The 27,984-nt window shown below is 39.7% G+C and overlaps 1 protein-coding gene across 5 annotated transcripts in view; it reads right to left on the bottom strand.

Annotated features, from left to right (window-relative positions):
* The window catches only part of LOC117724942 (amine sulfotransferase-like), a 70,673-nt gene that overhangs the window by 27,694 nt on the left and 14,995 nt on the right, over nt 1-27,984 (bottom strand). For 2 of the 5 annotated variants that reach the window (XM_076917052.1, XM_076917051.1), the window contains exons 2-3: nt 24,536-24,688; nt 31-157 (exon numbers count right to left, since the gene is read on the bottom strand). In XM_076917052.1, coding sequence (XP_076773167.1) covers nt 31-157; nt 24,536-24,688 — 280 coding nt within the window. Of the gene's footprint in view, nt 1-30; nt 158-3,978; nt 4,188-10,335; nt 10,488-19,121; nt 19,316-24,535; nt 24,689-27,984 lie in introns of those variants that run through there. The other 3 variants (XM_076917050.1, XM_076917049.1, XM_076917048.1) reach the window with 3 other exon arrangements.

The following is a 27,984-nucleotide window of genomic DNA, read 5'->3' as shown; positions in this document are numbered from 1 at the left end:
TTTTAAATTAGTGAGAGGGATAAATGTTACCTTTTCCATCTAGAAATTTTCCCAGAAATTGGTCCAAGGTATCAGTAGCTTCAAAGATAGCCACCCAATTTGAAAAATGAAAATATGAGATCAAAACATCTTTGGGATTTCTGTAAATATAAAAAGTCTGCAGAAAAAAACAAAAAGTTGCTTTAGTAGTTCTTAGTTATCCTAATAAGTTCTGAACAATTATATGATTCATTTTCTAAAGAAATCTTTATATTCATCCAGGTAATACTTATGAAAATTTTATTAGTTATAAACTTGAAGAAATACAAAAACATACAATATAATAGGCGAAGGAAATGAATAAAACAGTCCAAGACCTAAAAAATGAAAATAGACAAATAAAGAAAGCACTAATGGAGGAAACCAGGGACATGGAACACCTAGAAAATCAAACAGGAATTACAAACTCAAGCATCACCCACAGAATATAAGAGATGAAAGAGAAAATCTCAGGTATAGAAGATACCATAGAAGAAAATGGTATATTGGTCTAAGAAAATGCCCAAAATTAAAAGAACACAATCAACAGACTAGCGCAATATGACACAACCAGAAGCTATCTCTCCTACTACAGCAAGGCCTGGATGCCCTAACGCATCTGAAGAGTAAGAACTTAAATCTTACTTCATGAAGATTAAAGGGTAAAAAGTTTCTAGCACAAAATATCCAGGAAATTTGGGACACTAAGAAAAGACCAAACCTGAGAACAATAGGACTAAAAGAGGATGAAGATTTTTAGTCTAAAGGGCTAAAAAATATCTTCAACAAAATCAGAGACCAAAAAATTTCCTAACCTAAAGAAGGAGATGGTTATAAGCATACAAGAAGCTTACAGAACATCAAATAAATTGGACCTGAAAAGAAAACACTCTTGTAACATGTTAAAATGAAAACATGAAATGCACAAAACAAAAAAGGAATATTAAAAGTCACAAAGGAAAAGTACAAAGTAACATATAAAGGCATGCCTATCAGAAATTTACCTGACCTCACAACAGAGACTATAAAAGCCAGAGAATCTTAGACATATATCTTGCTTACCCTAAGAGACCATAGATACCAACACAAACTACTGTAACCATTGAAACTTTCAATCACCATAGATGGAGAAACCAAGACATTTCATGACAAAATCAACTTTTAAAAATCTTTCTATTAATCCAGCCCTGTAGATTATAATATAAGGACAATTCCAATACAATAAAGATAACACAAAGAAACACAAGAAATTGATCATCTCATACCAAAACCAAAATAAGGGACACACACACACTCACACAGTATCACCACCAACAACAAATGACAGGAAATAACAATCATTCATCATCAGTATCTCTCAACATCAATGAACTCCATTCACCAATAAAAAGAAACAGGCTAACAGACTGAATACTTAAATGGTGTCCATCAATCTACTACATAAAAAAAACATACCTCAGCAACGAAAGAGACACTACCTCAGAATGATGGGCTAGAAAAAGGTTATCCAAGCAAATGGACTGAAGAAACAAACTGGAGTAGCCATTATAATATCTAATAAAATATATTATAAGCCAAAATTAATCAAAAGAGATAGGGAAGGACACTTCATACTTATTAAAGAAAAAATCCACCAAGATGACATTTTAGTTCTGAATATCTATGTCTCAAATGTAATAGTACCTACATTCATTAACAAAAATTACTAATCCTCAAATGACACATTGAACCCTCTACAAAAATAGTGGAGGACTTTAACACTCCACTCTCACCAATGGACCAGTAATTGAAAGAGAAACTAAACAGTGAAATGATTAAATTAACAGAGGTTATAATTCAAATGGATGTGAGAAATATCTACAGAAAATTTTACCCCAAAACAACAAAAAAGTGCCTCTTCTCAGCACCTCATGAAACCTTATCCAAAATTGATCATATATTTAGAAACAACATAACCCTCAAAAGACATAAGAAGATTGAAATAAACCCTTGCATTTTATCATATCATATTAGAATAAGGATAGACTTTAACAACAGAAACAACAGAAAGCCCACATATGCTTGGAAACTGAACAAATATCTACTCAATGATAACTTGGTCAGAGAAGAAATAAAGAAATTAAAGACTTTCTAGACATCAAGGAAAATAAAGACACAACATTCCCAAGTTTATGGAACACAATAAAAGCAGTGCTAAAAGGAAAATTGATAGCACTAAGTGCCTTCATAAAGAAATTGGAGAAGTCTCCAACTAGCATTTAACAGCACACCTGAAAACTCTAAAACAAAAAGAAGCAAACACACTCAAGAAGAGTAGATGGCAGAAAACAGTCAAACTCAGGGCTGAAATCAATAAATTAGAAACAAAGAGAACATTAAAAAGAATCAACAAAACCAAGAGTTGGATCTTTGAGAAAATCAACAAGATGGACAAACTTCTAGCTAAAATTACCTAAAAGGCACAGAGGCAATATGCAAATTAACAAAATTAAAAATGAACAGGAAAACATTATAACAAAAACTGAGAAAGGAGATCAAGTGGTTACAAATTAGAAAGAAAGAAGTCAAGGAATCAGTACCTATGGATGATATGATAGTATATATAAGCAACCCAAAAAATTCTACCAGAAAATATCTACAGCTGATAAACAACTTCAGCAAAGTGACTGGTTATAAAATTAACTCAAAGAAATTATTATGCCGAACCAAACCACTAATATATTGTGTGGCCTTTTCTGCCTGTAGTAGGAGAAGATGTGCCCAACCCTATAGGGTCTTGATGCACCAGAGTTGTGGGATACCCAAGGAGGCCACCCTATCAGAGAAAAAGAGGAAGGAGGATGGGAAGGGACTTTGTAATGGTGGAACTGGAAGGGGGACAGTATTTGTCATATTAATTAATTAATATTAAATTTTAAACATTCTTTCATACTATTATGCATAATAAATAATAAGTATATTAACAGCATTAGGCCAAAATTAAACATATTTCTAGTCTTGAAGCAAGGAAAGATTTCTTAAGTGAAGTCTTGTTTTAATAGGTTTTATTTGGGGTTTTCTTTTGAGAAAGTACTCAAAGTAGGAGTAGAGAGAGGATCAGGAAAGATGTGAGAAATGAGTAATCATTAACAAGTATATTATGAGTATTAGATCAATAGTAGGTATAGTTCTAGTCTTGAAACAAAGAACAAATTCTTAAATAGAGTCTTTATATTATATTAGGGTTTTGTTTGGTTTTTCTTAGAAGAACTTAAAGTTGGGTGGTAGGGATGGAGAAAAATCTGAATAAGATATGGACAAAATATATTTAATTTAAAATGGTTTAAATAATAAAAATATGATAGAAATAGTTAAGTAATGAATTTATATTTTTAAAATGCAGTATGATTGATACTATAAATAAGAATACTCTAGCCAAATTAAAGCACAAAATTATAAAGATTTATAAGACATAAGAAAGGTCACAAGCATACCTATATTAGTATCCAAACATGACAAAATTAAATTCAGCAGGAAAATTATGCTAAAGTTATAGTAATGAAAAATCTAGATGCATAGTAGAGCCCTTTCACAGAATCATAATTGATCATGGCTAGTAAATATCAAATAGATTTTATCTCATTATTGAGTACAGATATGCAAATTAAAACCAGTGTGAGTCATCATCCAATAACTATCACACTGACAAAAATTTAAGCCTGATGTGTCAAGTTACTAAAGGAAAACATAAGAACTCATCCTTTGCTGATTTCAGCAATACATGATTATTCATTTTCTTCAGAAATACAACACCACCTCCTTCAGTTGAGTACTCTGCTACTTGTGGCTCTGCAGTTCCAATCATGACAAAATTCTTGGGTAGCTGGCAGAAGAATGCTCAGGAAAAAATTATGAATTAATGATATTATCCAATAATAAAAGTATTTTATCTATGCAAAAATAATAAGCTGTCTTACATACTTTAGTCTTTTTTTCCTTGAGACCTTTTGGAACTAAGTAATATGGAAGGTGGGAAGAGAAGATGCGAGGTGATGACATTTTGGCATAGTCTAAATTATGAATATTGTACTCAAGGAATGGTACTCTATCTACTGTTGATATGTTTTCAGTGTTGTTCCGGTGACCCTCAAAATAAATCAAGCTGAGGATTTGCTGAGTCCAGATGGTACCTGTAAAAATAGATAACAATCCTGAAGTGGGTTTAAATAATAAATATCCATGGTAATGCCATCTATCACACAGTCATTGATGACTTTTAAAAAAACTCTCCATGTATACTAATGTGCATGTGGAGTTTTTGCTTTGTTTTTCTGTATAATTAAATAGAATAAGAAAAGATATATACAAAGGCCCTGTGTTGCAGGATATTTGATCACATAGTGAGATTATATTCTAGAAAAATCTGTCTCTTGTTGTGCTATGGCTCTATCCTAGCACCTACATTTAATCCTAAAGCTTTGTGATAATTGTAAACAAGATAAAATAAAGTCAACAGTAGGTTAACAAGCAGAGCAAGCATCTTTTTGACAGGGAGTGAGCATAGGAAAAACATAGAGTGTGGATGACACAGGAAGTAAAAAAGAGGAACACTTAATCTGAAGGGATTTTACAACAGTGTAGAGAAAGAAAGCAGACGCTCTGAGATGTCAGTTGAGGAGGAATGTCAGCTGGGTTCTATCTCTGTCTCTCTAAGCTAGGCAGGCTTTTAACAAATCATCTGGCTCTTGAGTCTTCATTTGGTAAAATCGAATGATTGAGATTTTCTTTTAAAAACAACAACTCTGATTTCACTTTTTAATTGTATAGAAAGTCCTGATTTCTTGGTAGTGATTGTTCAAATTATTCCTATAATTTCTCTGTATTCTGTGTTCCATGGAAAGTCTTTTTGTAGTACTCTAAAGTTCTCTTGGACAGATACTATTTGTAGATGTTAATAGATACAGTCTTACTATTCCCTACATGTATATTGTGCTAAACTTACACCAGTGTCAGTAGCATTTATATATTACTGTTTTTTGGAGCCTTATGACACATTTTTTTCTTGATTCTCAGGAATATATTCATTTTGTGTATTTCAAAATATATTCATTTTGTCCCCTTATCCTGTGCATCACAGGCAGTGGTAATTTTCTCTGATACTTCCTTGAAATTCATCAATATAGTACTTCGAGTCTTAGTTAGAGCAATAAAATAACTAAAGCATATCAAGGAGATACAATTTGTGAAGGAAAATGTCCAAGTATTGCAATTCACAGATGATATGATAGTATAAATAAAAGGCCCAATAAAATTCTACCAGAATATTCTGACAGCTGATAAACAACTTCAGCAATGTGACTAGACACAAAGTTATCTCAAAGAAGTCAGTAGCCCTCCTTTATACAAATAATAAATGGACTGAGAAAAAAGTTAGGGAGAAAACCCCCTTTTGTGATAGCCAAAAATAATATAAAATATCTTGGTGTAACTGTAAACAAGCAAGTGAAGAACCTATATGACAAAACTTCAAGTTTCTGAAGAAAGAAATTGAAGAAAGTATCAGAAGTTTGAAAGAGCTTCCATGTTCATAGATTGGTATGATTAACAAGGTAAAAACAGACATCTTACTAAAAGCAATCTACAGATTCAATGGGATTCCCATCAAAATTTCAACACAATTCTTTACAGATTTTGAAAGAACAATTCTCATCTTCATATGGAAAGACAAGAAAACCCAGACTATCTAATACAATCCTGAATAAACAAAGAAACAAAAACAAACAAGTTCTGGAAACATTACATATCACCATTCCTGACTTCAACCTTAGTACAGATAAATAGTTATAAAAACTCCATGGTATTGGTATAGAAACAGACACAAAACCATACAATGGAAAAAGGAGAGCCTGTTCAAGAAATGTTGGTGGTCTAACTGGATTCTGCATGTAGAGCAATCCAAATAGATTTATATTTATTACTTTGCACCAAACTCAAGTCCAAGTGGATCAAAGACCTCAAAGTAAAACTGGATACACTAAACCATATAGAACAGAAAGTAGGGAGTAGCCTTGAACTCATTGGTGTTGGAGACAACTTCCTGAACAGAACAACCATAGATCAGGCACTAAGTTGAACAACTAATAAATGCAACCTTATGAAAATGAAAAGTTTCTGTAAGGCAAAGAACACTGCTAAAAGGACAGAATGATGGCCTACAAATTAGTGAAACATTTTCACCAACTTTATATCTGACAGAGGGCTAATATCTAAAATATATAAAGAACTCAAGAAGATAGATACTAACAACCCAAAATAACCCAGTTAAGAACAGGTACAGAGTTAAACAGAGTTCTCAACAGAGAAATCTCTAATGAGCCAGAAAACTTAAAAAATGTTCACTGTCCTTAGTCATCAGGGAAACACAAATCAAAATGATTCTGAGATTCTACGTTACATGCTTCAGAGTGGCTAACATAAAAACTCCAAGAACAGCACAGTTTCCAATGAACAGGAACGGGGATATGGTGCAAGAGGAACACTCTTTCATTGATGGTGGGAGTGCAAACTTGTTTGAGTACTCTGGAAATCAATTTGGTAGTGTCTCAGAAAATTAGGAATAATTGTACCTCAAGATGCAGCTATATCACTCCTAGGCATATACCTAAAAGATATCCCACAATCCCAGAAGGACATTTGCTCAATTATATTCAGAGTAGCTATATTCATGATAGCCAGGAACTTCAAACAAGCCAGATATCCTGCAACTGAAGAATGGATAAAGAAAATGTGGTTCATTTACACAATGAAATAATACTCAGCTTTTAAAAATAAGAACTTCAAGAATTTTGCAGGCAAATGGATGGAACTAGAAATTGTCACCCTGAATGAGGTAACCCAGACCCACAAAGAATAGACATGGTGTGTAATAAGTGGGTATAAGTCATAAAATACAGTATACCTATGCTATAATCTACAAACCCAATAAAGCCAAATAACAAGAAAGGCCCAAGAGACGATGCCTGAATCTCTCTCAGAAGGGAATATAAAATAGATATTGGAGGTAGGTGGATGGAAGGACTTGGGTGGGAGAGCAGATGAAGAAGGGTGTTGGAGGTAGTGGGATCAGGTGTAGGAAGAGTAGAGGAGAGAAAATAGAAATCAGCACTGGACAGTGGGCCATCTCTAGAATGTGTCAACAACCTGGGACAGGGGAAGACCCCAGAGAGTCTGAGAGTAATTCTACCTGAGTCTCCTAGCAGTTCAGGAATCTGGAAACTGAAATGGACATTTTCTGTAGCCACACAATTTTCCCAGTTTAGTGTTATGGACAGCAAACCACCCATGAAAACACTGGCCATAGAAGACATATCAAGACAAAGATGGAGCAGAGACAGAAGGACTGGACAACTTGAAACCTGCACAAATGAGCAAAAACCAATTCTTGACACTATTAATGATACTGTTATTCTTGTAGACAGGAACCTAGCAAAACTGTTCTCTGAGAGTTTCCACCAGAAGCCAATGGAAACAGATGCAGAGACCCACAGCCTATCATCAAATGGAGCTCAAGAAATCTTATGGAACAGCTGAAAGTAGAACTGAGGAACCCAAAGATGATAGAGACTCCACAGGAACAGAGTCAACTAATCTGGACCCTTATGATCTCCCAGACACTGAACTACCATCCAAAAAGTAGGCATGGGCCAGAACTAGGCTTCCTGCGTATATGTAGCAGATATGCATCTTGGTCTTCATGTAGGTTCCACAACATCTTGAGTGGTAGTTGTCCCTCAACCTGTTGCCTGCCTGTGGATCCTGTTTTTCTAACTTGGATGTGTTGTCTGGCCTCAGTGGAAGAGTACATATCTAGTCTTGCAGTAACTTGATCTGCTAGTATAGGGTGATATGCTGGGCTGGGAGAATTCTTATTCTCAGAGAAGAAGGAGACAGGGGAGTTGAGGGAAGAGCTGTGTGAAGGGGATCCTGGGAGATGGGGGGTGATATTGCAATGTAAAGTGAATGACTTTATCAATGGATGGATGAACAAAAGAATAAAAAAAGATACAATAATGATAATGATACAGAAAAGGCTGAAAATTTACAAATAAGTCTGTGAGGTGGTGGGCTGTGAGAAGCAGCTGGGTGCTTGGTTGAGCATGAGGTTGGAACCCCAGAACCTTAATTGGATGGCAGTAGTTCAGTTCTGCTCCCAGGCCCTGGTTCTTTTCATTTAGCTTCAGCCCTCCAACAACCACTCCCACAGAGAGGTCTATGGCTAAGAGTCAAGAGGAACAGGCCTCAGGCCCTAGAAAGATTTACATACTAATGAAGTACCTGAAGGCCAGAGGGTGAAGCCAATTAAATATTCTTCCCCAGCCCCTCCCCCTCTCTCCCATCCTATTTAACTCAGGTCTGCCCTGGGTTTGGAAGGGTGCATCCAGATCCATCCACCATCCACCATCCACCATGACATTAAAGCCCATAATAACCCATGGATTTTCTCCTGTCATTGGGGCCATTCCATGAGAAACTGTGGAGCTACAGCAACAATGCCTAACTTCACCCTGGAGGAACCATCAGCAGTTCCCAGCCACCCTACCCACAGATGGTATCTCAGCATTCTCCAGGCACAACTACTTACATAAGTCTAAATAAAATTGAAACAAACACTAAGATAGAGACAGAGGAAGCAAGGTTAGAACATACTACACCATCTTGTAACAAGTCTTCAGGGTAATCTATATCTGTTAAGAAACTTAAAATGATTTTTCCAGCCTCAATAAAGAAATTATCAGATGAGAGAAACCCACAACTTTATTGAGAATTCAAATGTCAACCTATAGCATCACAGGATTTTAACAGATTTAAGGAAGCAGTAACAAATTATGGCCTACACTCAACATAGATCAAGCAGATACTTAATAACTGGGCCACATAATCATATAATTCCAAAAGTTTGATGAGATTTAATAACAGCCATCTTATAGCCTGGCCCCCAATTAAAATGGCTGATATTCTGGAAAGATGAGGCTTCGATCATGGAGCAAAAAAATAGGACTAGAAGCATTGATATTATCAAGAATCAATTACCAATTAAAGGTCCATATTCTAAATTAAGAGTACAGGTTACCCTTGATGATGATGTCCTACAAAAATGTCCTCAAACAGTATCATAAAATATAGCTTTAAGTGGTTGGGGTGAGGTTGAACAACAGGGACAAACTGAATTATAAACAAAGATAACCCAGGGTTCAGATAAATCTATTTACAAAGACTAACTACAGCTCTCAAAAAAAGCAATATGAGATCTAACTGCTAGAGAAAATTTAATTGAATCTTTAGCTTTTAAAAATGTTAATGCTGAATACAAAGAAGCTTTTTAGACCTTTAAGGTCCAAATAACATACTTCTTTATAAATGGATTAAAACTACTGAGGACATAGAGTTTATTGCTCACAATTGAATTATGGTTGGACAATTACAGCACAAAAATTCCATTGCTGTGGTTGTGTGAACAATCAAATCATTCCCTAAAAGACTGTAAACAAACAGATCATAAGACTATATTCTTCTATAATAATAATAATGCTTCAGGGCAAAAGTTTCCCATGCAATGAAGATATAGAAAGAACGGTCATATGGGTCATAAATGTATGTCATCCAAAGTAATAGAAGCTTGGAAATCTGGTACAGAGATAGAGGAAGATATGTGGGTGGAGAAGAAGGAGTCCAGAAATATGGAAAAGACCTGAAGCATGGGAGTTGAACAGAGGTAACCAGTCATGTAGTAGAACTTAGATTCAAATCAATGGTATATAAACTTATGATCTAATCAAAGAACTAACCAAAGCTTATGGCCAAGGTGCTTATAGGTATATTTTGAGTCCCTTAGTCATTATTCCAGGGACCTGGGGCAAGGAGAAAATACTCAATTTTACACATGCTTCTTAAACTGTGATAAGTAGATCTCAGTTTCAGTGAAATATTTAATGTAAATGATATTCAGTATAAAATTCATACTAAATAATGAAGCATTTGCATTCAGAAGAAAATGTTTCAGACTATATCATTCCTGTCTGGAAGAACAAGCCAGTGCTGAACAAGTGTCTGCTCTTGGCCCTATGCTGCACATTTTATTCCCATAACATTCCTACTTGCCATCATAGTGTACAGTATATGCACTGAAAGTGGCCTTCTGTCCTAGAGATGGAAGTTTCATTTACATTTTATCTGATCATAAATTCTTATGTGAATGTGTTTTTCCTATTCTTGGTGAGTAGACAGGAACCTGTTTTACACACATAGTACTAAACCAAAGGAGACATTGATGGCACTTACCAGATTTTGGGTATGTGATGATGAAGACATCATCATCTCTAATTTCAAATTCTTCCATTTTTTCTAAATCCTCAATGTTCACAACATCTTTCACAAAATTATGTCCTTTAAAGTTAACCAAATATTCATTTGTTTTGTCCATAATTATTCACCTAGAAGTAAAAACACAGAATCCATTTTGTGAAATAAATATTTATTGAAATCATGAACTCTAATTACTGAGAAGTCAATAAGTGCCAAGCACGATTTAAGCATCATATTCGCACAAATATTTACTCTAAAGAAACAAATAACATCAATGATGTTAACTAAATCTTATAATACTGTATTGTAGCCATAAATCATCTAACAATACATGAGGAAACATCTAGTAATACGTTAAATATATTTTCCTATAATTCGAGCTGAAAAGGATTATTATAATTCTAAACATATAGATGGGGAAATGGGGCTACTCAGGTGTCAACCAAATTATCCACAGTCACAGTGCTAGCCACCCCCCCCCTGAAGTTTCCATAACAAAAATTTGGACACAGAGTCCATACATTTAATCTAGAATATTTTTTATTTTTATTACCTGCATGTTTTCATTCTTAAAAAATGAGAATTTATTTATTTATGGCGTGCCTTTTGTCTTTAATGTAGTGTTTGAATAACCTGCTCTCTCTGAATGATGCTTCTGTGACCTAGCTACTGAGTGGCTACTTAAAATTACTCACACCAATGTGCATGCTTCTGACAGGTTACCCACTCATTTTTAAGGTCTCCTATAAAACTTTTCATAATTACAGTTTCCACCCAAAGAATCTGACATCAGAAATGTAAATTAAGTCCAAATAATTAATGAACAAAATGTATAAAGCAAACAATCATAACACTTACCTGATCTTCTCAGAGTTTGATCTGAATCTTCCAAAGAACTCTCTACTTGAAGGTTAAAGTAGTAGGGGAATGTTAACAGTTCTTATATTACCTTAGCACTAGTGGTATTACCTTGAATTATTTATTTTTAAAAACTCTTGTTTCTAAAAAATTCAATTTGACTAAATCTGAAAATATAGAGTTCACTTAATTACATGTTAATAAACAACATAATTTGGTATGGGGACAATCTAAGTGTGACAAGCACTCTCCATGTAGTATAGGCTGGCCCAGAACTTAATATGTATATCAGGGTAGCCTCAATATGCATGGATGCTCTTGGGTATACTGGGATTACAGTCATACTGAACTAATATCTCTACAAACATCTATCATACAGACAATCACTTACATTAGAATCACCTGGGTAAATCTCTGTGGTTCCAGAACACAACTAAAGCTATCTAATTGAGGCCCTCCTGTTTTAAAAGTTCCCTTTCTGACAACTCAAATGTAACCATCCTGACCACAGTGTGTTGGAGATAGAAAGGCTAGACAGAAAGCACACACACACAGACACACACACACACACACAGACACACTATTATTTTAATGGAGGTAGAGAACAGATAACATTGATATTGAAAACAAAAACTTAAATTTATCTCTTGAAGTATGCTAAAAAGAACAGACAGGATATAACCCTGATCAGTGGAGAGTCCATTCATAAAGAATATTGCTGAAATGAAGAGGAAATAACAGCCATACACAGAGAATTTAAAAATAGATTGCATGTTTAAATGACATTTTGGATATTAGAGAAGTATAATATATTGTTACATTGAATTTCACACATTTTTACTTTTAAAATGTAGCTTCTAGAAAACTCTAAAACAAAATTTATGGATCTCATTGGCATGTGGTGTCTCACCTCTATAATCACCCCTTTCACAGCCCTACATATAAGCACCCCAAAATGAATTCTGCACTATAACTCAGTAAAGGAAAGTGCTAGCCTAGCACAGATACTTTAGTGGGTCATAAATACCAGAGAGAGAGAGAGAAACAGAGAGAGAGAGAGAGAGAGAGAGAGAGAGAGAGAGAGAGAGAGAGAGAGAGAGAGAGAGAAAGAGAGAGAAGAGAAGAGAAAGGATTCTTATTTTTCAGTATCCTTAAATGTTCGTCTGGATTCTTCCAGTTTCAAAGGCTAGAAACAGAAATCCCTTTTCAAAGTCAGCTGAGAAAGACCTTGAAGTATGATGTTTAGTTTTCCAAGTACCTGTCGCTACCCACGTCTGACCTGCAGAATAAGGCAACGGCAACCGTGTTCTTCTTCAAGCGGTTTATTCAGCTATCCCTGTACAGCGCGCTTCCTCTCTCTTTCTCTTCTTCTTCCCTTGCTCCCACAGCCCCTTATATTCATTGCCTTGATCCTATGAGCAGCTGCCACAAAGTCACTAATTGGCCACTCTCAATGACACGAGGTGGGGTGATCGGGTAATCACACCTCTCAGCGCATACAACTCCATATATTTCTCTCAAGCAATGCCTATGCCAAGTGCCACCTTGTAATCACAAGAGCGGAGCCACTTCCCACAGCTCCTCCTTTTTTGTTTTATGCAAGCAGAAGGACATAGAGGTCTGACCCCCTGTATTTGAAGGGAGATTGTCAACCCCATTTTCACCACCTGCCGTCTACAGTATGGTTACCATGGGCGACCCAACCCGATGCTGTTTTCCAGGGGACAGGAACTAGGGCAAAATATGTATGCAGTCAGACATATGTCCGAGGGCATACAGCGCCCTCTGCGGTGCTACGCCCTACATCCTGCTGCATGTTACAACTCAGAGATCTTCAAATAGCTTAGCCAGATTTTCGGGGACTAGCCTCCTTCAAGAGCAGCAAATGCTTGAACAATCATGGCATTAGCATTGCGCTGTTGCATATGCATCTTCAGAATGGACCATAATGCTAGGCAACTGACAAGAACAAGGCAAAAGCTAAGGGCTGCAATTCCCACCCATTCTTTTAGGTGGTTCATTGCAGATCGGATACAGGAGGCCAGGCCCTCAGCAACAGAAAGGTCAACATGGGTGGAATTCACATGCACCATGGCTAGCCACAGCTTCTGCATCAAGCCCTCGAAATCTTCTGTCCAATTTCTGGTAAAATACTGAGGCAAATTTCTAGACAAATGAGCTGCTTGACTTGCATTTTCATATCTTACAGATGTCACACAAAGACCTGTATACTTCCACTGACAGACCAACTGAGCTAATTCCATGAGCACATCTACTTGCTCCTGAACTAGATCCACTCTTTGATTCACCAGCATAATGCCGGCTCTCAATTGAGAATTAATCTGCCTCTGTGTATCCAGGGCCATAGCCGCATTGGCCTGCTGCAGTAGCAGCAGTAGCTGACACTGCAATAGGTGTCACAATGGCGGCAGTAATACCAAAATCCCTGCATGTCCTAAACAGGGTCATAGCTGATGGGGCCTCCACCAGCCAAGGAACTAATCTAGGCATTCCCATCTGAACTCTTTAGTTTCTCCCTGCAGGGTCAGGATCTTTTCCCCCATCACCATCAGCATGAGCATCATCTTCACTAGCAACATCATGATTAGATAGGAGCTTCTGTTGTCAGCTTTGCACTGGATGAGTAAGTCTCTCTGGAACCCACAATGGCTGTTGCCCATCCTGTGGAAAAAACACAAACAGACCCTCTCGCCCACACCAACACTGGGTCTGGGCCATTCCACTGACCAGTAAGGATATCCTTCCATAACACTTGTCCTTTATTTGCTGGAGACTGTTGCTCATGTCTCTCTGCCGCGGACTTACCCTCTTTGTCCAACTGAAAATAATTGAGAGTAAAAAGAGCAATAGCAAGTCATTCTCTAGGTGTCTTTCCCATACCTACTCCCCCTTTTTGTTTTATTAAACACTCCTTCAAGGTTCTATGGGCATGCTCAACTATGCCCTGTCCTTGGGGGTTATATGGGAGTCCAGTGGAATGAGATATTCCCATGGCTTTGCAAAAGCTCTCAAATTGGGAGGAGGTGTAAGCTGGGCCATTGTCTGTTTTTAAGGACTTTGGCATTCCCCAGGCATTCCATGCCTCAAAGCAATGCACAATGACATGTCTTGCTTTTTCTCAGGCCATTGCTGCTCATTGCCGAAGCGGCTATGACTCCAGAGGCAGTGTCTACAGATACATGTACATACTTTAATTTTCCAAATTCAGAAAAGTGTGTAACATCCATTTGCCAAATATGCAAAGGGCATAAACCCTGGGGATTAACACCCACAGTTGGGATAGCAATATATGGCAGACAGGAATTACAGCTTTTCACAATGCTATGAGCCTCCTCGCAAGAGATCTTAAAGCGAGTAACCAATGCACGTGCATTGACATGAAATTGTTCATGGAATGTCTTAGCATTTTGAACAGGAGTATGAGCAGAGAATATAAAGATGGCTCTGGTAGTCTTATCTGCCAAATCATTTCCATCTGCCAATGGACCAGGAAGTCCAGTATGAGCTCGAATATGTTGTACATAAAATGGATATTTCCTATTTAAAATTTCCTGCTGTAATTGAATTAAAATTTCTCGAATTGTACTTTTAACATTTATTTTTCCTACTGCTTCCAATATCTTAAGAATATTTACCACATACTGGGAATCAGAAATTAAATTAAAAGATTCTTTAAATTTTTTAAATACCATTAATACAATTCGTAATTCAATTACCTGAGGGGACTCTATGGCAAACTGGACAACTTTGGGGCTATCACTAGAAACCACATATGAGCCACAGCCAGTTTTAGATCAATCAGTAAATATTATTTTTACATCTTTTAACGGAACAGCACTAGTCATCCTTGGAAAAACCACTGGATGTTCTTTTATAAATTGTAATAAGGGATCCTTGGGTAAATGATTATCAATAATAACTAAAAAGGAACATCTCAATATAGCCCAATCATCCATGGTGGAACATAATACCTCTTGTTGTTGGGCTGTATAGGGCACCACAATTTTTTGTGGCTCACTTCCAAAATATTGTATGTTTTGTTGTAACCCTTGTAAGGACAAAGCAGCCACAGCACTTGGATAATACTCCAAGATCTTTCCAGGTGATATTTTTGGATGTATCCAAAGCAAAGGTCCTCCCTTCCAAAGAACTCCAGTGGGCTTCTTTGGGGTAGATAAGATACACAATTCTAAAGGGGCTGTTAAAACCCTCCTACACAAGTAAGAGGTCGACAGGGCCTTTTCTACCTCATCCAGGGCTACTCGAGCCTCAGGTGTCAAACTTCTAGGAGACATCAAATCAACATTTCCTGGCAATATATCATATAGTGGTTGTAATTGGCTATTAGAATATCATAAACAAGGCCGAATCCATGGAATATCCCCTAGCAATTTCTGAAAATCATTTAAGGTACACAATCCATCCTTACATACTTGAATTTTTGTGGCCTTATTTCTTTTGTAGTAATGACAGATCCCAAATAATTAATTACTTTGTCTTGTTGTACCTTCTCGGGGGGCTATAATTAGGCCAAAATGTCTCAATTCCTCAACCATCAATATATATGCTTCTTCTAAAATTTGTTTACTCTTTATAGCCAATAAAATATCATCCATATAATGATAACAATAAAGCTTTGGGAATTTTTGTCTAACATTAACTAATGCCTTATCCACATAGAGTTGACACATGGTAGGACTGTTGGCCATACCTTGAGGCAAAACAACCCACTCATATCTCCAGTCTAGTTGGGCATGATTAATGGAGGGAAGAGTAAAGGCAAAACGCTTGGCATCTTGTTTGCACAAGGGAATGGAAAAGAAGCAATCTTTTATATCTATTACTATAAGCGGCCATTCCTCTGGTAAGGTAGAGAGCAATGGTAAGCCCCTCTGAACAGGTCCCATAACTTCTATCTGGGCATTAATGGCTCTAAGATCATGCAATAATCTCCATTTTCCAGATTTCTTTTTGATAACAAAAATTGGCGTATTCCAAGGAGATGTGGATGATTGAATATCACCCTAAAGCCAATTGCTCATTTACTAATTCTGTGGCTGTCTGTAGCTTTTCTGAGGAGAAGGGCCACTGAGGAACCCAAACTGGATCCTCAACTTTCCATGTTATAGGTAATGCTTCCTCAGTGGCCCCTGGGAAAAACCCAGCCCTGTTCTTCCCTTTTTCGGGTTGGGTAGTATAGGAGATTTCCTGCCCTGTAGGTACTTTCCCAACCCATGTTCAGGGTGGTGCCCCATGCGTTTCATAAGCTTTGGGGCAGCTGTTCCATAATCTGCTTCATTAGTCAATATAAAACCCATGTCTTTCAACAGATCTCTTCCCCACAATGACACAGGAATTTCTAAAACATAGGGTTGCATAGTGCCAGAATGACCTTCTCGATCCTTCCATGTTAAAGATCGGGCACTTATATCAGGGGATTTGCTATATCCTAGCCCTTGTAATAATTGTTATGACTTTTGAATAGGCCAACCTTTAGGCCAATCTGTTATGGCTATAATACTTTCGTCTGCTCCTGTATCTAAGAGGCTGAGAATACTTTTTCCTTCTATCTGTAACTCAATAAGGGGTCTCTGTTCTAAATCTATGGCATAGCCTATATAAGGCATGCCTGAGGATCCAAACCCTCGATCTTGCCGCTCTTTATCAGCTGAGGGAAACAAAGAATGGCAGCTTGGTAGCACAAGTAATTGTGCAAGTCTATCCCCTGGGGAGATCACAGCTATTCCCCTGGGAGAATATACCATGATTTTTACAATGCCAGTATAGTCAGAATCAATTACTCCAGGGTGAACAATGATCCCCTGCATAGTGGTAGAGCTTCTACCAATCAAGAGTCCCACTGTTCCTTCAGGCAAGGGTCCTTTGAAATCTGAGTCTACCAACTGGGGTCCCATTTGGGGTGTTAGTACAAGTCTGGTGGTGGAACAGAGGTCAAGCCCTGCACTTCCTCTTGTTGCCCTTCTTGCTGATTCTATGTCATTGGTTTTCTCAGGGATGGCCAGGATCTCTCCTCCTCCATTGCCCCATATATTTGAGGGCCCTGAGGACAGGGGCACTGTGCCCCATTTTTTGGCTTAGTGCCACCAAACCCGGGAGCAAGCAGTTGCCCATTTATGTCCTTGACTGATCTACATTCATTGGCCCAATGGTTCCCTTTTTTGCAACAAGGGCAGAGCCCTGGGGAGGGTTTAGAAACTCTCCCACTCCCTCCTTTTTGGTGGCAGTTCTTTAGGTGGCCAGGCTGACCACACCTAAAGCAATTCCCAGAATTGGTTCCTTGCTTCCTTCTAAGTTGCATGACTGCAGCTGCTAAACCAGCATTAGATAGCGGTCCACCTATCTCCCTGCATATCTTCATCCAGACCTCCAATCCCTTACTTTTATAGGGGTTGATAGCCTGTCGGCACTCCTTGGTGCACTGTTCAAAAATTAGCTGTTTGATTATTAATGGCATGGCTGCATCAGGATCCCCAAAAATTCTACCAGCGGCCTCTACCATTCTGGCCACGAAGTCAGCAAAAGGTTCAGTCGACTCCTGGGTTATCTTTGTTAGGTTCCCTTGTACTTCTCCCCTATTAGGAAGGGCCTTCCACACTCTGGTGCCTAATTGATTAATCTGCTTGTATACCTGCATTGGGTAATTAATCTGTTGGTTGGCAAACCTATCCTGTCCTAGTAGCATGTCTTGATTCCAGGCCTGTTGGCCTGCAGCCGCATTAGCAGCGGCCTGCTCTGCTGAGAACGCTATGAGAAATGCTTTCCAATCAAGATATTGGCCAGGAGTTAAGCAGGCCTTGGCTAGGCTCATCCAATCACTTGGGGTCATGCAAAATTGATGAAGAGATTCTAATTGTGCTATGACAAAAGCTGCACTGGTGCCATAAGCACGGACCCCCTCTGCAAGCCGTTGAATTATTTTAAATTCCAAGGGCTCATGTACTCTATTTCCCCCTCCATCGTGAAATACGGGGAAGCACTGCTGTGCCCTAGCTTCTCTCCAGGCCTCTGGACAGAAACTCTGTCCGCTACACATAGCTAATTCTGGGACATAGGGTGGTGGCCACGGCAAATTTGGCAGCCTTGAGGCAGAAGGTTCCACATTAAGTTCTGCCTTCTCCAGCCTTCTTACTACTTTTTCTAGCTCTTCCTCGGTATCAGTATCCTCTCGATCCTCATCTGTTTCTTCTGATTCCTCTAACTTTGCCGATCTCTCCTCTTTTAATTGCTCTAACGCTTTGGATTCTTTTTTAAGTTCCTTCTGACATCTTCCTTCTTTATCCTGGATGCAGATGCGCACCAACTTCCACAAAGGGCGGACACCACCTTTTAACTCTCCTTGCTCCCATACAAGATCAAGATCCCTCCCAAGCTTATCCCAGCTTCTAAGTGTCAAGAGACCTGAAACAGCAAACCATGGGACCACTTTATCAATTTCTTGTAAACATTTTTTTAATGTACAGGACTTTATCCCCAGCCCTTTGGGTTTTAAAAGCTCTTTCAGGGCAAAAAAAAAAATGGGTGACTTTGTGAAGTTCCCATCTTATAAGAAACTTGTCCAAAAACCCGGAACTTTATTGGCTAGTTTCACTTTAGTGCTTTATCGTCTCTTCCGAGAGCCTGACTTGTCCCAGTAACTGGGAACCTACTTTCACTTTCAACTGTCACTTTGAACTCTCACTGTCAACTCTCGCTTTCAACTGTCACTTTCAACTCTTACTTTCAACTCTCACTGTCAACTCTCTCTGTCAACTCTCGCTGTCAACTCTCACTGTCAACCCTTGCTGTCAACTCATCCCAATACCAGGAACCTATCTTGTCTCCTACCCGAGAACCTAATTTGTCCCAATTATCTGGAAACTTACCCAGTCGACTCTCCTGAAACCAGAAGAAGTTCTGAACACGTTCCAAGAGGTTTTGGTGGATCCTGGGTTTCAGCACCACTTCCGACCAGCAGAATAAGGCAACAGCAACCGTGTTCTTCTTCAAGCGGTTTATTCAGCTATCCCTGTACAGTATGCTTCCTCTCTCTTTCTCTTCTTCTTCCCTTGCTCCCACAGCCCCTTATATTCATTGCCTTGATCCTATGAGCAGCTGCCACGAAGTCACTAATTGGCCACTCTCAATGACGCGAGGTGGGGTGATCGGGTAACCACACCTCTCAGCACATACAACTCCATATATGGAGTTGTCTTTTCTCTGAAGCAATGACTATGCCAAGTGCCACCTTGTAATGGCGAGAGCGGAGCTGCTTCCCACAAGTACCCATTATTTGAAAATATTAATTGAAAAAAATTAAGAAGTGAGATCTTCAACAGTTTTAAATTACACATTAAATTATACACTATTTAGGATGATATGATGAAATCAGATGCTATCTTGCCTTGGAAATTAACTATTTGCTTGCCCAGCTATTCTATGCTGTGCGGACTACCTGCTTCTTTGTCCTTCGGTAACCATCTCCAGGATTCTCACTGTTATGTTGCAACCACATGGTCACATTGTTTTATAGAGTACCTCTGGAATTAGTGAGATAAGAAAGGGCTTCCTGGGTACTAAGCAAGGTAGACACACCCAAAGTAATGTTTTTATCTGTAAATGGATAGAAAGCAGAGGAGGGGGTGTGGTAATCAAATTTTCTTTGCATTTAAACAGCTCAGACAGTCTTTGTAGATGAGATGGCTGATATGTTTTTTTGTTGTTGATCATTTAATTGGTTGTTGATTTTCTTCAGACAGAGTCTGCTTTGGGTTTAAGATGACCTGCAACCTATGATCCTTGTTCTTTGGTCTCCCTAATAGCTGAGGCTGGAAGTCATTGGTACTACATTCAGTTCTGCAGGTGCTAAGAGAATAAAAAAACTTTTAGTGTAGATTTTAGTGCTATGAGCTAAAATGAGTAATTTTTCATGGTTGTTCACTTATGGAATTGTGCAAGGTAAAAATCTCTAGATACTGTAAACAACCATTATGGAAGAAAGCTACTATGAAGACTGCAACCTTGAATTACTTTCAATCATTGCTATTGAAGTTTGAGACTGAAAGAACTTTTTTTTATTGCAAGGAAATTAAGATAATATAAGGGGGGGTCTATTTAGTTTACATTCCATATACATTTAAAATATACCAGGTTTGCTTTGTTTTGTGTGTGTATGTGCATTTTAGCATCTTAAGGTAAGCATGCATTCCAGGTAGAAACTTCCATTATTTTTCATCACATTGCATTTGTTAATTAGTACTCCTTTTCTTCAAATCAGCTAAATGTCTGGACCAGTGCTAGATACTAACACAAAAATATTATTAATATCCAATAGTTACTATCTGCAGTTAATCTTTTGTTTATAGAAAAGACATACATGAACAGAGACAATATAAGAGGAGTTTGGCATGTTTGTCAGAACAATGAATTGTCAAATGTTGCTGATATTGGGTAGCTTCCTGTTTCCCTCTTTCATTTTTCCCAAGTGCTCACTAGAAATGTCATGACTTTAGTTGTTATGGTTCACATCCCTTAGCTTTCAGGGCACTGTTTGAAATTCAATAGCTATTCTGTTTTATAAGTCAGTGACAGGACTGGAGACGTGGCTCAGTAGTTAAGAGCACATCACATATAGCTCTTTTAGAGTTTATGAGTTCAATTCTCATCAAATAGGTCATAACTGTTTATAACTCAAGCTCCAAAGGATGATACTCTCACAGACAGACAGACAGACAGACAGACAGACAGACAGACACACACACACACACACACACATTTCAAAGAATGTAAATCTTTATTTAAAACAAAACAAACAAACCTTAGGGGTTGGAGAGATGGCTCAGTGGTTAAGAGCACTGACTGCTCTTCCAGATGCCCTGAGTTCAATTTCCCAGCAACCACACAGTGGCTCACACCCATCTGTAATGGGATCTTATGCACTGTTTTGGTGTGTGTCTGAGGACAGCTACATTGTACTCATATAAATAAAAATAAATTAATCTTAAAAACAAAACAAACAAACAAACAAACTCCATTAATCAGGTATAGTGGAGCATGCCTCTAATCCCAACACTAGAGAGTGAGAAACTGATGAATCTCTGTGAGTTTAAGGCTAACTTGGTCTGTATAGCAAGTTCAAGGAAATCCAGAGCTGCATAGAGAGACTCTGCCTCAAATAACAAAGGAAAACTAACCACAATCAAAACCCCAAGCCTTCTTCTTATCCCTTAAGGCGGGAATTTTACTGAACCTTGAGCTGATGGCAGCCCTAGCAATCCTGTCTTTATCCTTGACAAAGCTGTGGTTACTGTGAGTTTGAGACCAGCCTGGGCTGCAAAGTGGATTTCCCATTAATGAAACTACCACCATCTATCCACCTCAATAAATATATTTATATAAATACAAATTATATCATACACACACACACACTTTTGCTTCACATTCAGACAACTTGGGAGGGTTGTTACTAACAACTATTAGGTAATAACATAAGCAAACTAGCAAAACATTCAGGTGCTTTTATTTCAGTTCTCAGCCTGATGTACATTTAAAATATCCCTGCTTAGTTATTGTTCATAGTGCATTATGAAATATTTTTAGGTAGCTGTAACCCGCGCAATCATCTCACCAGCAAGAACGCACGTGGGCACCAGGATCCTTCTGCAGCAAGCATTTATTGCGATGGAAAGAGGAAGACAAAGAACCCCAAACGGTGCCAGCTTAAATGGTCCTTAAGGTGGCATGTACATACTTGACTGGCTGCTCGCTCATTACCCATATGATGCCCCGGGTTGGGCCGTGAGTTCTGGGCCTGGGATCTGGGGCCCAGAAACCCGTTTTTTGGAATGCCTTCATCTCTTTCCACTGGTGGGGAATCATGTTGAATAAGCTTTCCTTGAATATCTCTAACTAAATGACACTCATGAGCCCAATGATAACCTTTTTTGCATTTGGTACAAAGCCCTGAAGTTCTTTTTTGCGTGGAAGCACGACATTCTCATTTCAAATGACCCGGTTTGCCACAGTTATAGCAGACTTTATGGCTGTCAGGACTTGGGCGGTTTTGGCTTTGTAAGATAGCTGCTGCAAGGCCAGCATTAGTAAGCGGGCCTCCAAGTCCTCAGTAAACCTTTATCCAGTCTGTCAACCCTTTATTTCTTCTAGGGGTAATGACTGCCTTGCACTCTGGTGAGGCATTTTCATACACCAGTTGTTCTATCAGTGGTTTAACTCGCTCCGGGTCTCCAAAAATCCTGCCTGCTGTTTCTGTCATCCTAGCCACAAAGTCGGAGAATGGCTCTTGGGGGTCTTGTAATTTTTTTTTAGGTGTCCCCCGGCCTCACCTTTCTTTGAGAGGGCCTTCCATGCTTTAATAGCAGCAGCTGAAATTTGGCCATATGCTCCCCAATCGTAATTTGTTTGGTCATTAACAAACTGTCCTTGTCCTGTTAACACTTCAAACATCCACTCTCTTTGACTGCCTTCCGCATTGGCGTTGGCCCTAGCCTGTACTTGAGAAACATCATGCCATAAGGCTTTCCATTCCATGTACTGTCCCATATTAGGGAGAGCAGCTTTTACTGTATTTTGCCAATCATTCGGAGTCATTGCCATAGTGGCAAGTCGCTCAAGCTGCATGACTGTGAAATTAGCATCAATTCCATATCTGTTAACTGATTCAGCAAGTTCCTTAATAGGGGTATATTCTACCGGTGGGTGGACGCGACCTCCTGTTGGGCCTTGGACGAGGTAACTCCATTTAACCTGTTACCTTCAGTCACGTAGGACAGGTAAAGGGTGTGACTAACAAGTCTCCACCTCCAGAGATTTAAATATTAATGAATTATCAAAAGGCCAGGGGCGTAGCTAATTAAGTTATTCCCTCCCCTTTCTCCCTTCCCTATAAGACTGGTCTCCCCTGGCTTTTGGCGGGGGAAGAGTACCAGTTGCGCCCATTCACCATGCCATGAACAATAAAAGCTTTGGAAAATCAGCCTCCACATGTTCATGGTCTCTCCGCCTGATTCCCAGCTTTTAGAACCTTGGAACCTTGCCCATGCAGCCGCTGGCCCGCCCACCGACAGCTGCGTGAACGTGGGATCCTCCGCTGGCAGCACGGGAAGCCCTGGTGCCGGACCGCCCTGAGATTCTGTCGCCAGACTCCCTTCCCCCCGCCCGTGAGATTTTTCCCCACAACCTCCCTCCACAATCTCAAATACCGGAAAGGCTTGTAATAACTTTCTTTTATCTCCCTTCGAAAGGAAGGAGTCTGAGCAGCGCTTCTCCACATAAGGCAGAGGGGCACTGGGGACAATAGGTCAGGAGGGCACAACAGGCTGAGAGGCCAAGCGGTTCCTATTTCCTGTTTTCTTTTGCTTTTGATTTTGTAGTGGCAGCCGCTCATCTGGATATTACCTTTCCTCCTCATAGCGGACTGCCTCTTCATCTAAGTCTTCTTCCTCAGAGGGGCTTAGTTCCTCTGACTCAGAGCTATCAATCTCTAAGGCCTCCAGTTCCTGTACCGGATAAAGAGATTTCCTTTCTGGCTTCCTTTCTCCCTCCTCACGCTTCTCCCCCAGGGCATCTTTTCTCTTATCTTTGTTCTCCTTACATTTCTCTCCCAGGGCGTACTTTCCCTTATCTCTCTCCTCTGCAGACTGGGCGTCTTTGGAAGGGCCTTTCATCTTAGGTATACCTTTTCTTTCTTTGTGAGCTCCCAACCTTTTATCTCACTCTGTTTCTGACATGCTGTCCTGTAATTCTTCCAACACTCCCTGGCCTATCACTATAGTCGAGCGGCATTTCTCGTCCTGTAAACACGATCTCACAAGCCTCCACAGGGGTCTAGTTCCAGGCTTTAATTTCCCATTCTACTGTTCTCTAATCAAGTCACCCTCCAGTTTGTCCCAGGAGGTGAGCATTAGCGACCCTGAGCATATATACCAGGGCGCCACACGGTCTACCTCCTTCACAAACCCCTCCAATGTTTTTGTAGAGACTTTTAATTCATGCTGTCGGAAGAGTGACTGAAGCACCGTAATCACGGAATGTGAAGCCCCCAAGCTGCTCTCTTATCTACAAGAGAAGCTGACACACAGGGAGGGGCACCTCGGCTTATGTACGTCTGTCTAACCACGCCCAATGGCGGCAAGTCTCTTTACACCAGCCTTTATGGAAGCAAAATGAAACCAAAAGAAAGAGATCGAGCGCTACTAAAACCAGAGGGAATGCTACAACTGCTCCTGCCAATTGAGGTGAGAGATGGGACAAATCAAGACCAAAAATGCCTTTCAGAGTTTACCTTTGTCCTGCAGTTCTGAATCCTCTCCTCCATAATGGAGGGTCTCCTCGGCTCTGGAGGTGGTGAGGCTTCCCGGCGTCTTGGATTTCGGTACCAGCTGTAACCCACGCAATTGTCTCGCCAGCAAAAACGCACGCAGGCACCAGGAACCTTCTGCAGCAAGCATTTATTGCGATGGAAAGAGGAAGAGAAAGAACCCCAAATGGTGCCAGCTTAAATAGTCCTTAAGGAGGCGTGTACATACTTGATTGGCTGCTAGCTCATTACATTTACAACAAAGAGGGTCAGCTTAAGTGGTTTCTGTTTACCCAGGTGTACTGTGTTAGGGGCTCATCTCCCTGATAAACTCCTATCTTGGATCTTTTGTAGGTCCCTTTTTCTGGATGATCTCCTGGCTGGGGATAGGGTGAGAGCACAGAGGGTTCACTACAGTTTCTGTGCTGTCTCTGGCCTGCTTCTACATTGTCTGTAGGTATCTGGCCCAGCCTAATTCGGGAGGTTTGGGCCAAAGAACATAGAGAGTGAACAGGAGGGGAGATTGCCTGCCCACGCTGCTGCCCGTGTTTGCTTGCTGCCGCTGTCAGTGACTGGTCTCTCCTAGGTGCTGCACCTGTCTCTCCACACTGAGCTGGTCCAGGCCCCGGGTGAGCCAATATGAAGGCAGCTAGCTGGCAAGGAGGCAACTTGGTGTCCCAGGCAGGTTCTGGAAGAGCAGATCTCTCTCCAAGTATTACAGCTCTCGTGGCAGAAGTCTCAGACACCAGGGTGATTCTTGAGCACTCTACTTCTTCTAAATAGAGCCCTTATATACATTTTCAGGGTGGATTAGCATCTAGCAGCAGATAATGCCTATTGGCTTTGTCTGAGAGCTCGGAGATACCTCATTTGCATGTGGAAGAGCCTGAGGCACTGTTCCTCCTGACTGATGGCCATAAACCACTTTGTGGGAAGGGTTGTTGGAGGGCTGAAGCTAAATGAAAAATCCAGGACCTGGGAGCAGAGCTCCGCTCTCACCATTACAAGGTGGCGCTTGGCATAGGCATTGCTTGAGAAAAGACAACTCCATATATGGAGTTGTATGTGCTGAAAGGTGTGGTTACCCAATCACCCCACCTCTCATCATTGAGAGTGGCCAATCACCAGTGACTTTGTAGCAGTTGATGATAGGATGAAGGCAATGCTTATAAGGGGCTGCGGGAGCTGGGAAGAGAAGAGACAAGAGAAGAAGGGAGAGAGAAGAAACTCGCTGTACAGGGATAGTTGAATAAACTGCTTGAAGAAGAACATGGTTGCCGTTGCCTTATTCTGCTGGTCAGACTCGGGTAGCGACGAGTGGTGCTGAAACCCAGGATCCACCAAAACCTCTTGGGACATGCTCAGAACTTCTTGCGGCTTCAGGACAGTCGACTGGGTAAATTCCCAGGTAAGTGGGACAAGTTAGGTTCTCGGGTAGGAAACAAGATAGGTTCCCAGTATTGGGGCCAGTTGACAGTGACAGTTGAAAGTGACAGTTGAAAGTGACAGTTGAAAGCGAGAGTTGAAAGTGAGAGTTGAAAGTGATAGTTGAAAGTGACAGTTGAAAGTGACAGTTGAAAGTGACAATTGAAAGTGAAAGTGGGTTCCCTGTTAGTGGGACAAGTCAGGCTCTCAGAAGAGACTATAAAGTTCCCAGGTAAGTGGGACAAGGATAAGTTCTCAGTTTAGAGACTATAAAGTTCCCAGTTTTGGGACAAGTTAAGCAGAAAAATGAAAAGGAGTAGAGCTTAAGAAGGCTACTTTGGAAAAGTTCTTACAGGCCGTGGATGAGGTTTCGGTTTCGGGGAAGGATCTTAAGATGGCCAAGGAATGAAGGGTCCAAGAATGATAATGTTAATTGATTTAACTTTTAAAATGGGTGTGATTTTGAGTTGTATAGTTATATTTTTCCTCTCAATGTTTCCTCTGGACAAAAGGTCAATGTATAGGTTTTTCTGGTTACTGGCTTAAGAAAAGGCTAATTTAGGGGAAAAAAGGTTTTTCTATGAGCTTTTTGATGAGGTCATTAAAGTAGTAGTTATATCTTCTAGAATTATATGGATCAGATATGACAGAGGTAGGCCTCCAGAAGACTAGATTCCAGAGAATCAAACAAAATAATTATCTTGATACTAAAATTTGTTTTGAGATTTGTATATTACAGAATACACAGCTTTGGTGAATGAATCTTATCACCTGCATGTTCACTGATGCCCTGGACTTCCAGCAGGATGCAGTTAACACAGGCATCAGAGGCTTATCAATTTACCATTTCCCTCATCCCTCTTCTAATATCTCAATGCCCATGTTCAGCTTGAAGAAGTTAATGAAGAGATGGTGCCCCAATTCCCTGAACTTGGGGACTGAGGTGGTTAATATTAGACTGTCTTTCTAGGGGAAAGTAATGGTTTTATTGGAACAGGAAAGAAGAGGTAAAATTGACTACACAGCTATAATCTATTGTAGAAATCTGTATAATTGTTACTAAGCTGATGCAAATTCAAGGATTTCATTGGTATAATTTCTTCTATTGAAAATTTGTGGGTACAAGGCTTGCGCAGCCCTGCTTAACACCTGGCCAATATTTAGATTGGAAAGCCTATTTCATAGAATATTCAGCTGAATATGTGGCTCAAAATCAGGCAGCCGGACAGCAACAATGGGATCAGGACATGCTTTTAGGACAAGGTAGATGGACCATCTTGAATATCAGAGAGAAAAAGGGTTTTGAAAAGCAGTTGTTCTCTCTCTGGGTTGTGTCAGCAAAAAAAGAATGAAAAGGCTGTTTCAGAGCTCTCCAAGGAACAAGAGAAAATTCAGAAGATGTCTTGAGTTTCTCTCTTCCACAGGGGAAATCCTTAGTTCTGCTTTCTTTGTTTATTGTCTTCTCCTTGGTGCACCAATGTCCACCTGTGTCAATTGTTGTTTGAATGATTGGTGGTCTATGTTTTATGATGTTCTATGTTTCAGGTTCAAAAGAAAAGATCATTAAAACAGCTTGATCCAGCCTTTGATCTAGTTTACCTTGGTTTGAAAGGCAGTCTTAATATGCACAGCAGAGGTTGATAAGTTACCCTATACCTGTAGCTAAGAGTCAAGCTGAGCTGGAAAAACCTTTCCAGGAACTGATGGTCAGCATAAGCTGCTGAACTCCTGCTGTCCAATAAGGTTCTGGGATTCCAAGCTCATGCTCGACCAAGCACCAGCTGCTTCTCACAGCCCACCGCCCCACAGTATTTCTTCCTGGAATGTTTGTTTAAGTCTTTGGAATGTGATTCTCCCAGGATGTGCCTTGGGGCCAGCTAATGTTTGAGTGTAAGCTGAAACTCAAATTTAAGGATCTTTTAATTTTAAGTTCAAGCTGATACCTGAAATTACATTCTTACAATCAAATTACATCTTTACATTCCCCCCCTTTTTTGTAGCTGATTCCA

This window comes from Arvicanthis niloticus, chromosome 20 (genome assembly GCF_011762505.2).
Source record: "Arvicanthis niloticus isolate mArvNil1 chromosome 20, mArvNil1.pat.X, whole genome shotgun sequence".
In the NCBI taxonomy this organism is placed as follows: Eukaryota; Metazoa; Chordata; class Mammalia; order Rodentia; family Muridae; genus Arvicanthis; species Arvicanthis niloticus.
Note: the sequence above shows the minus strand (reverse complement) of the source record. Positions and strands in the feature narration are given on the sequence as shown.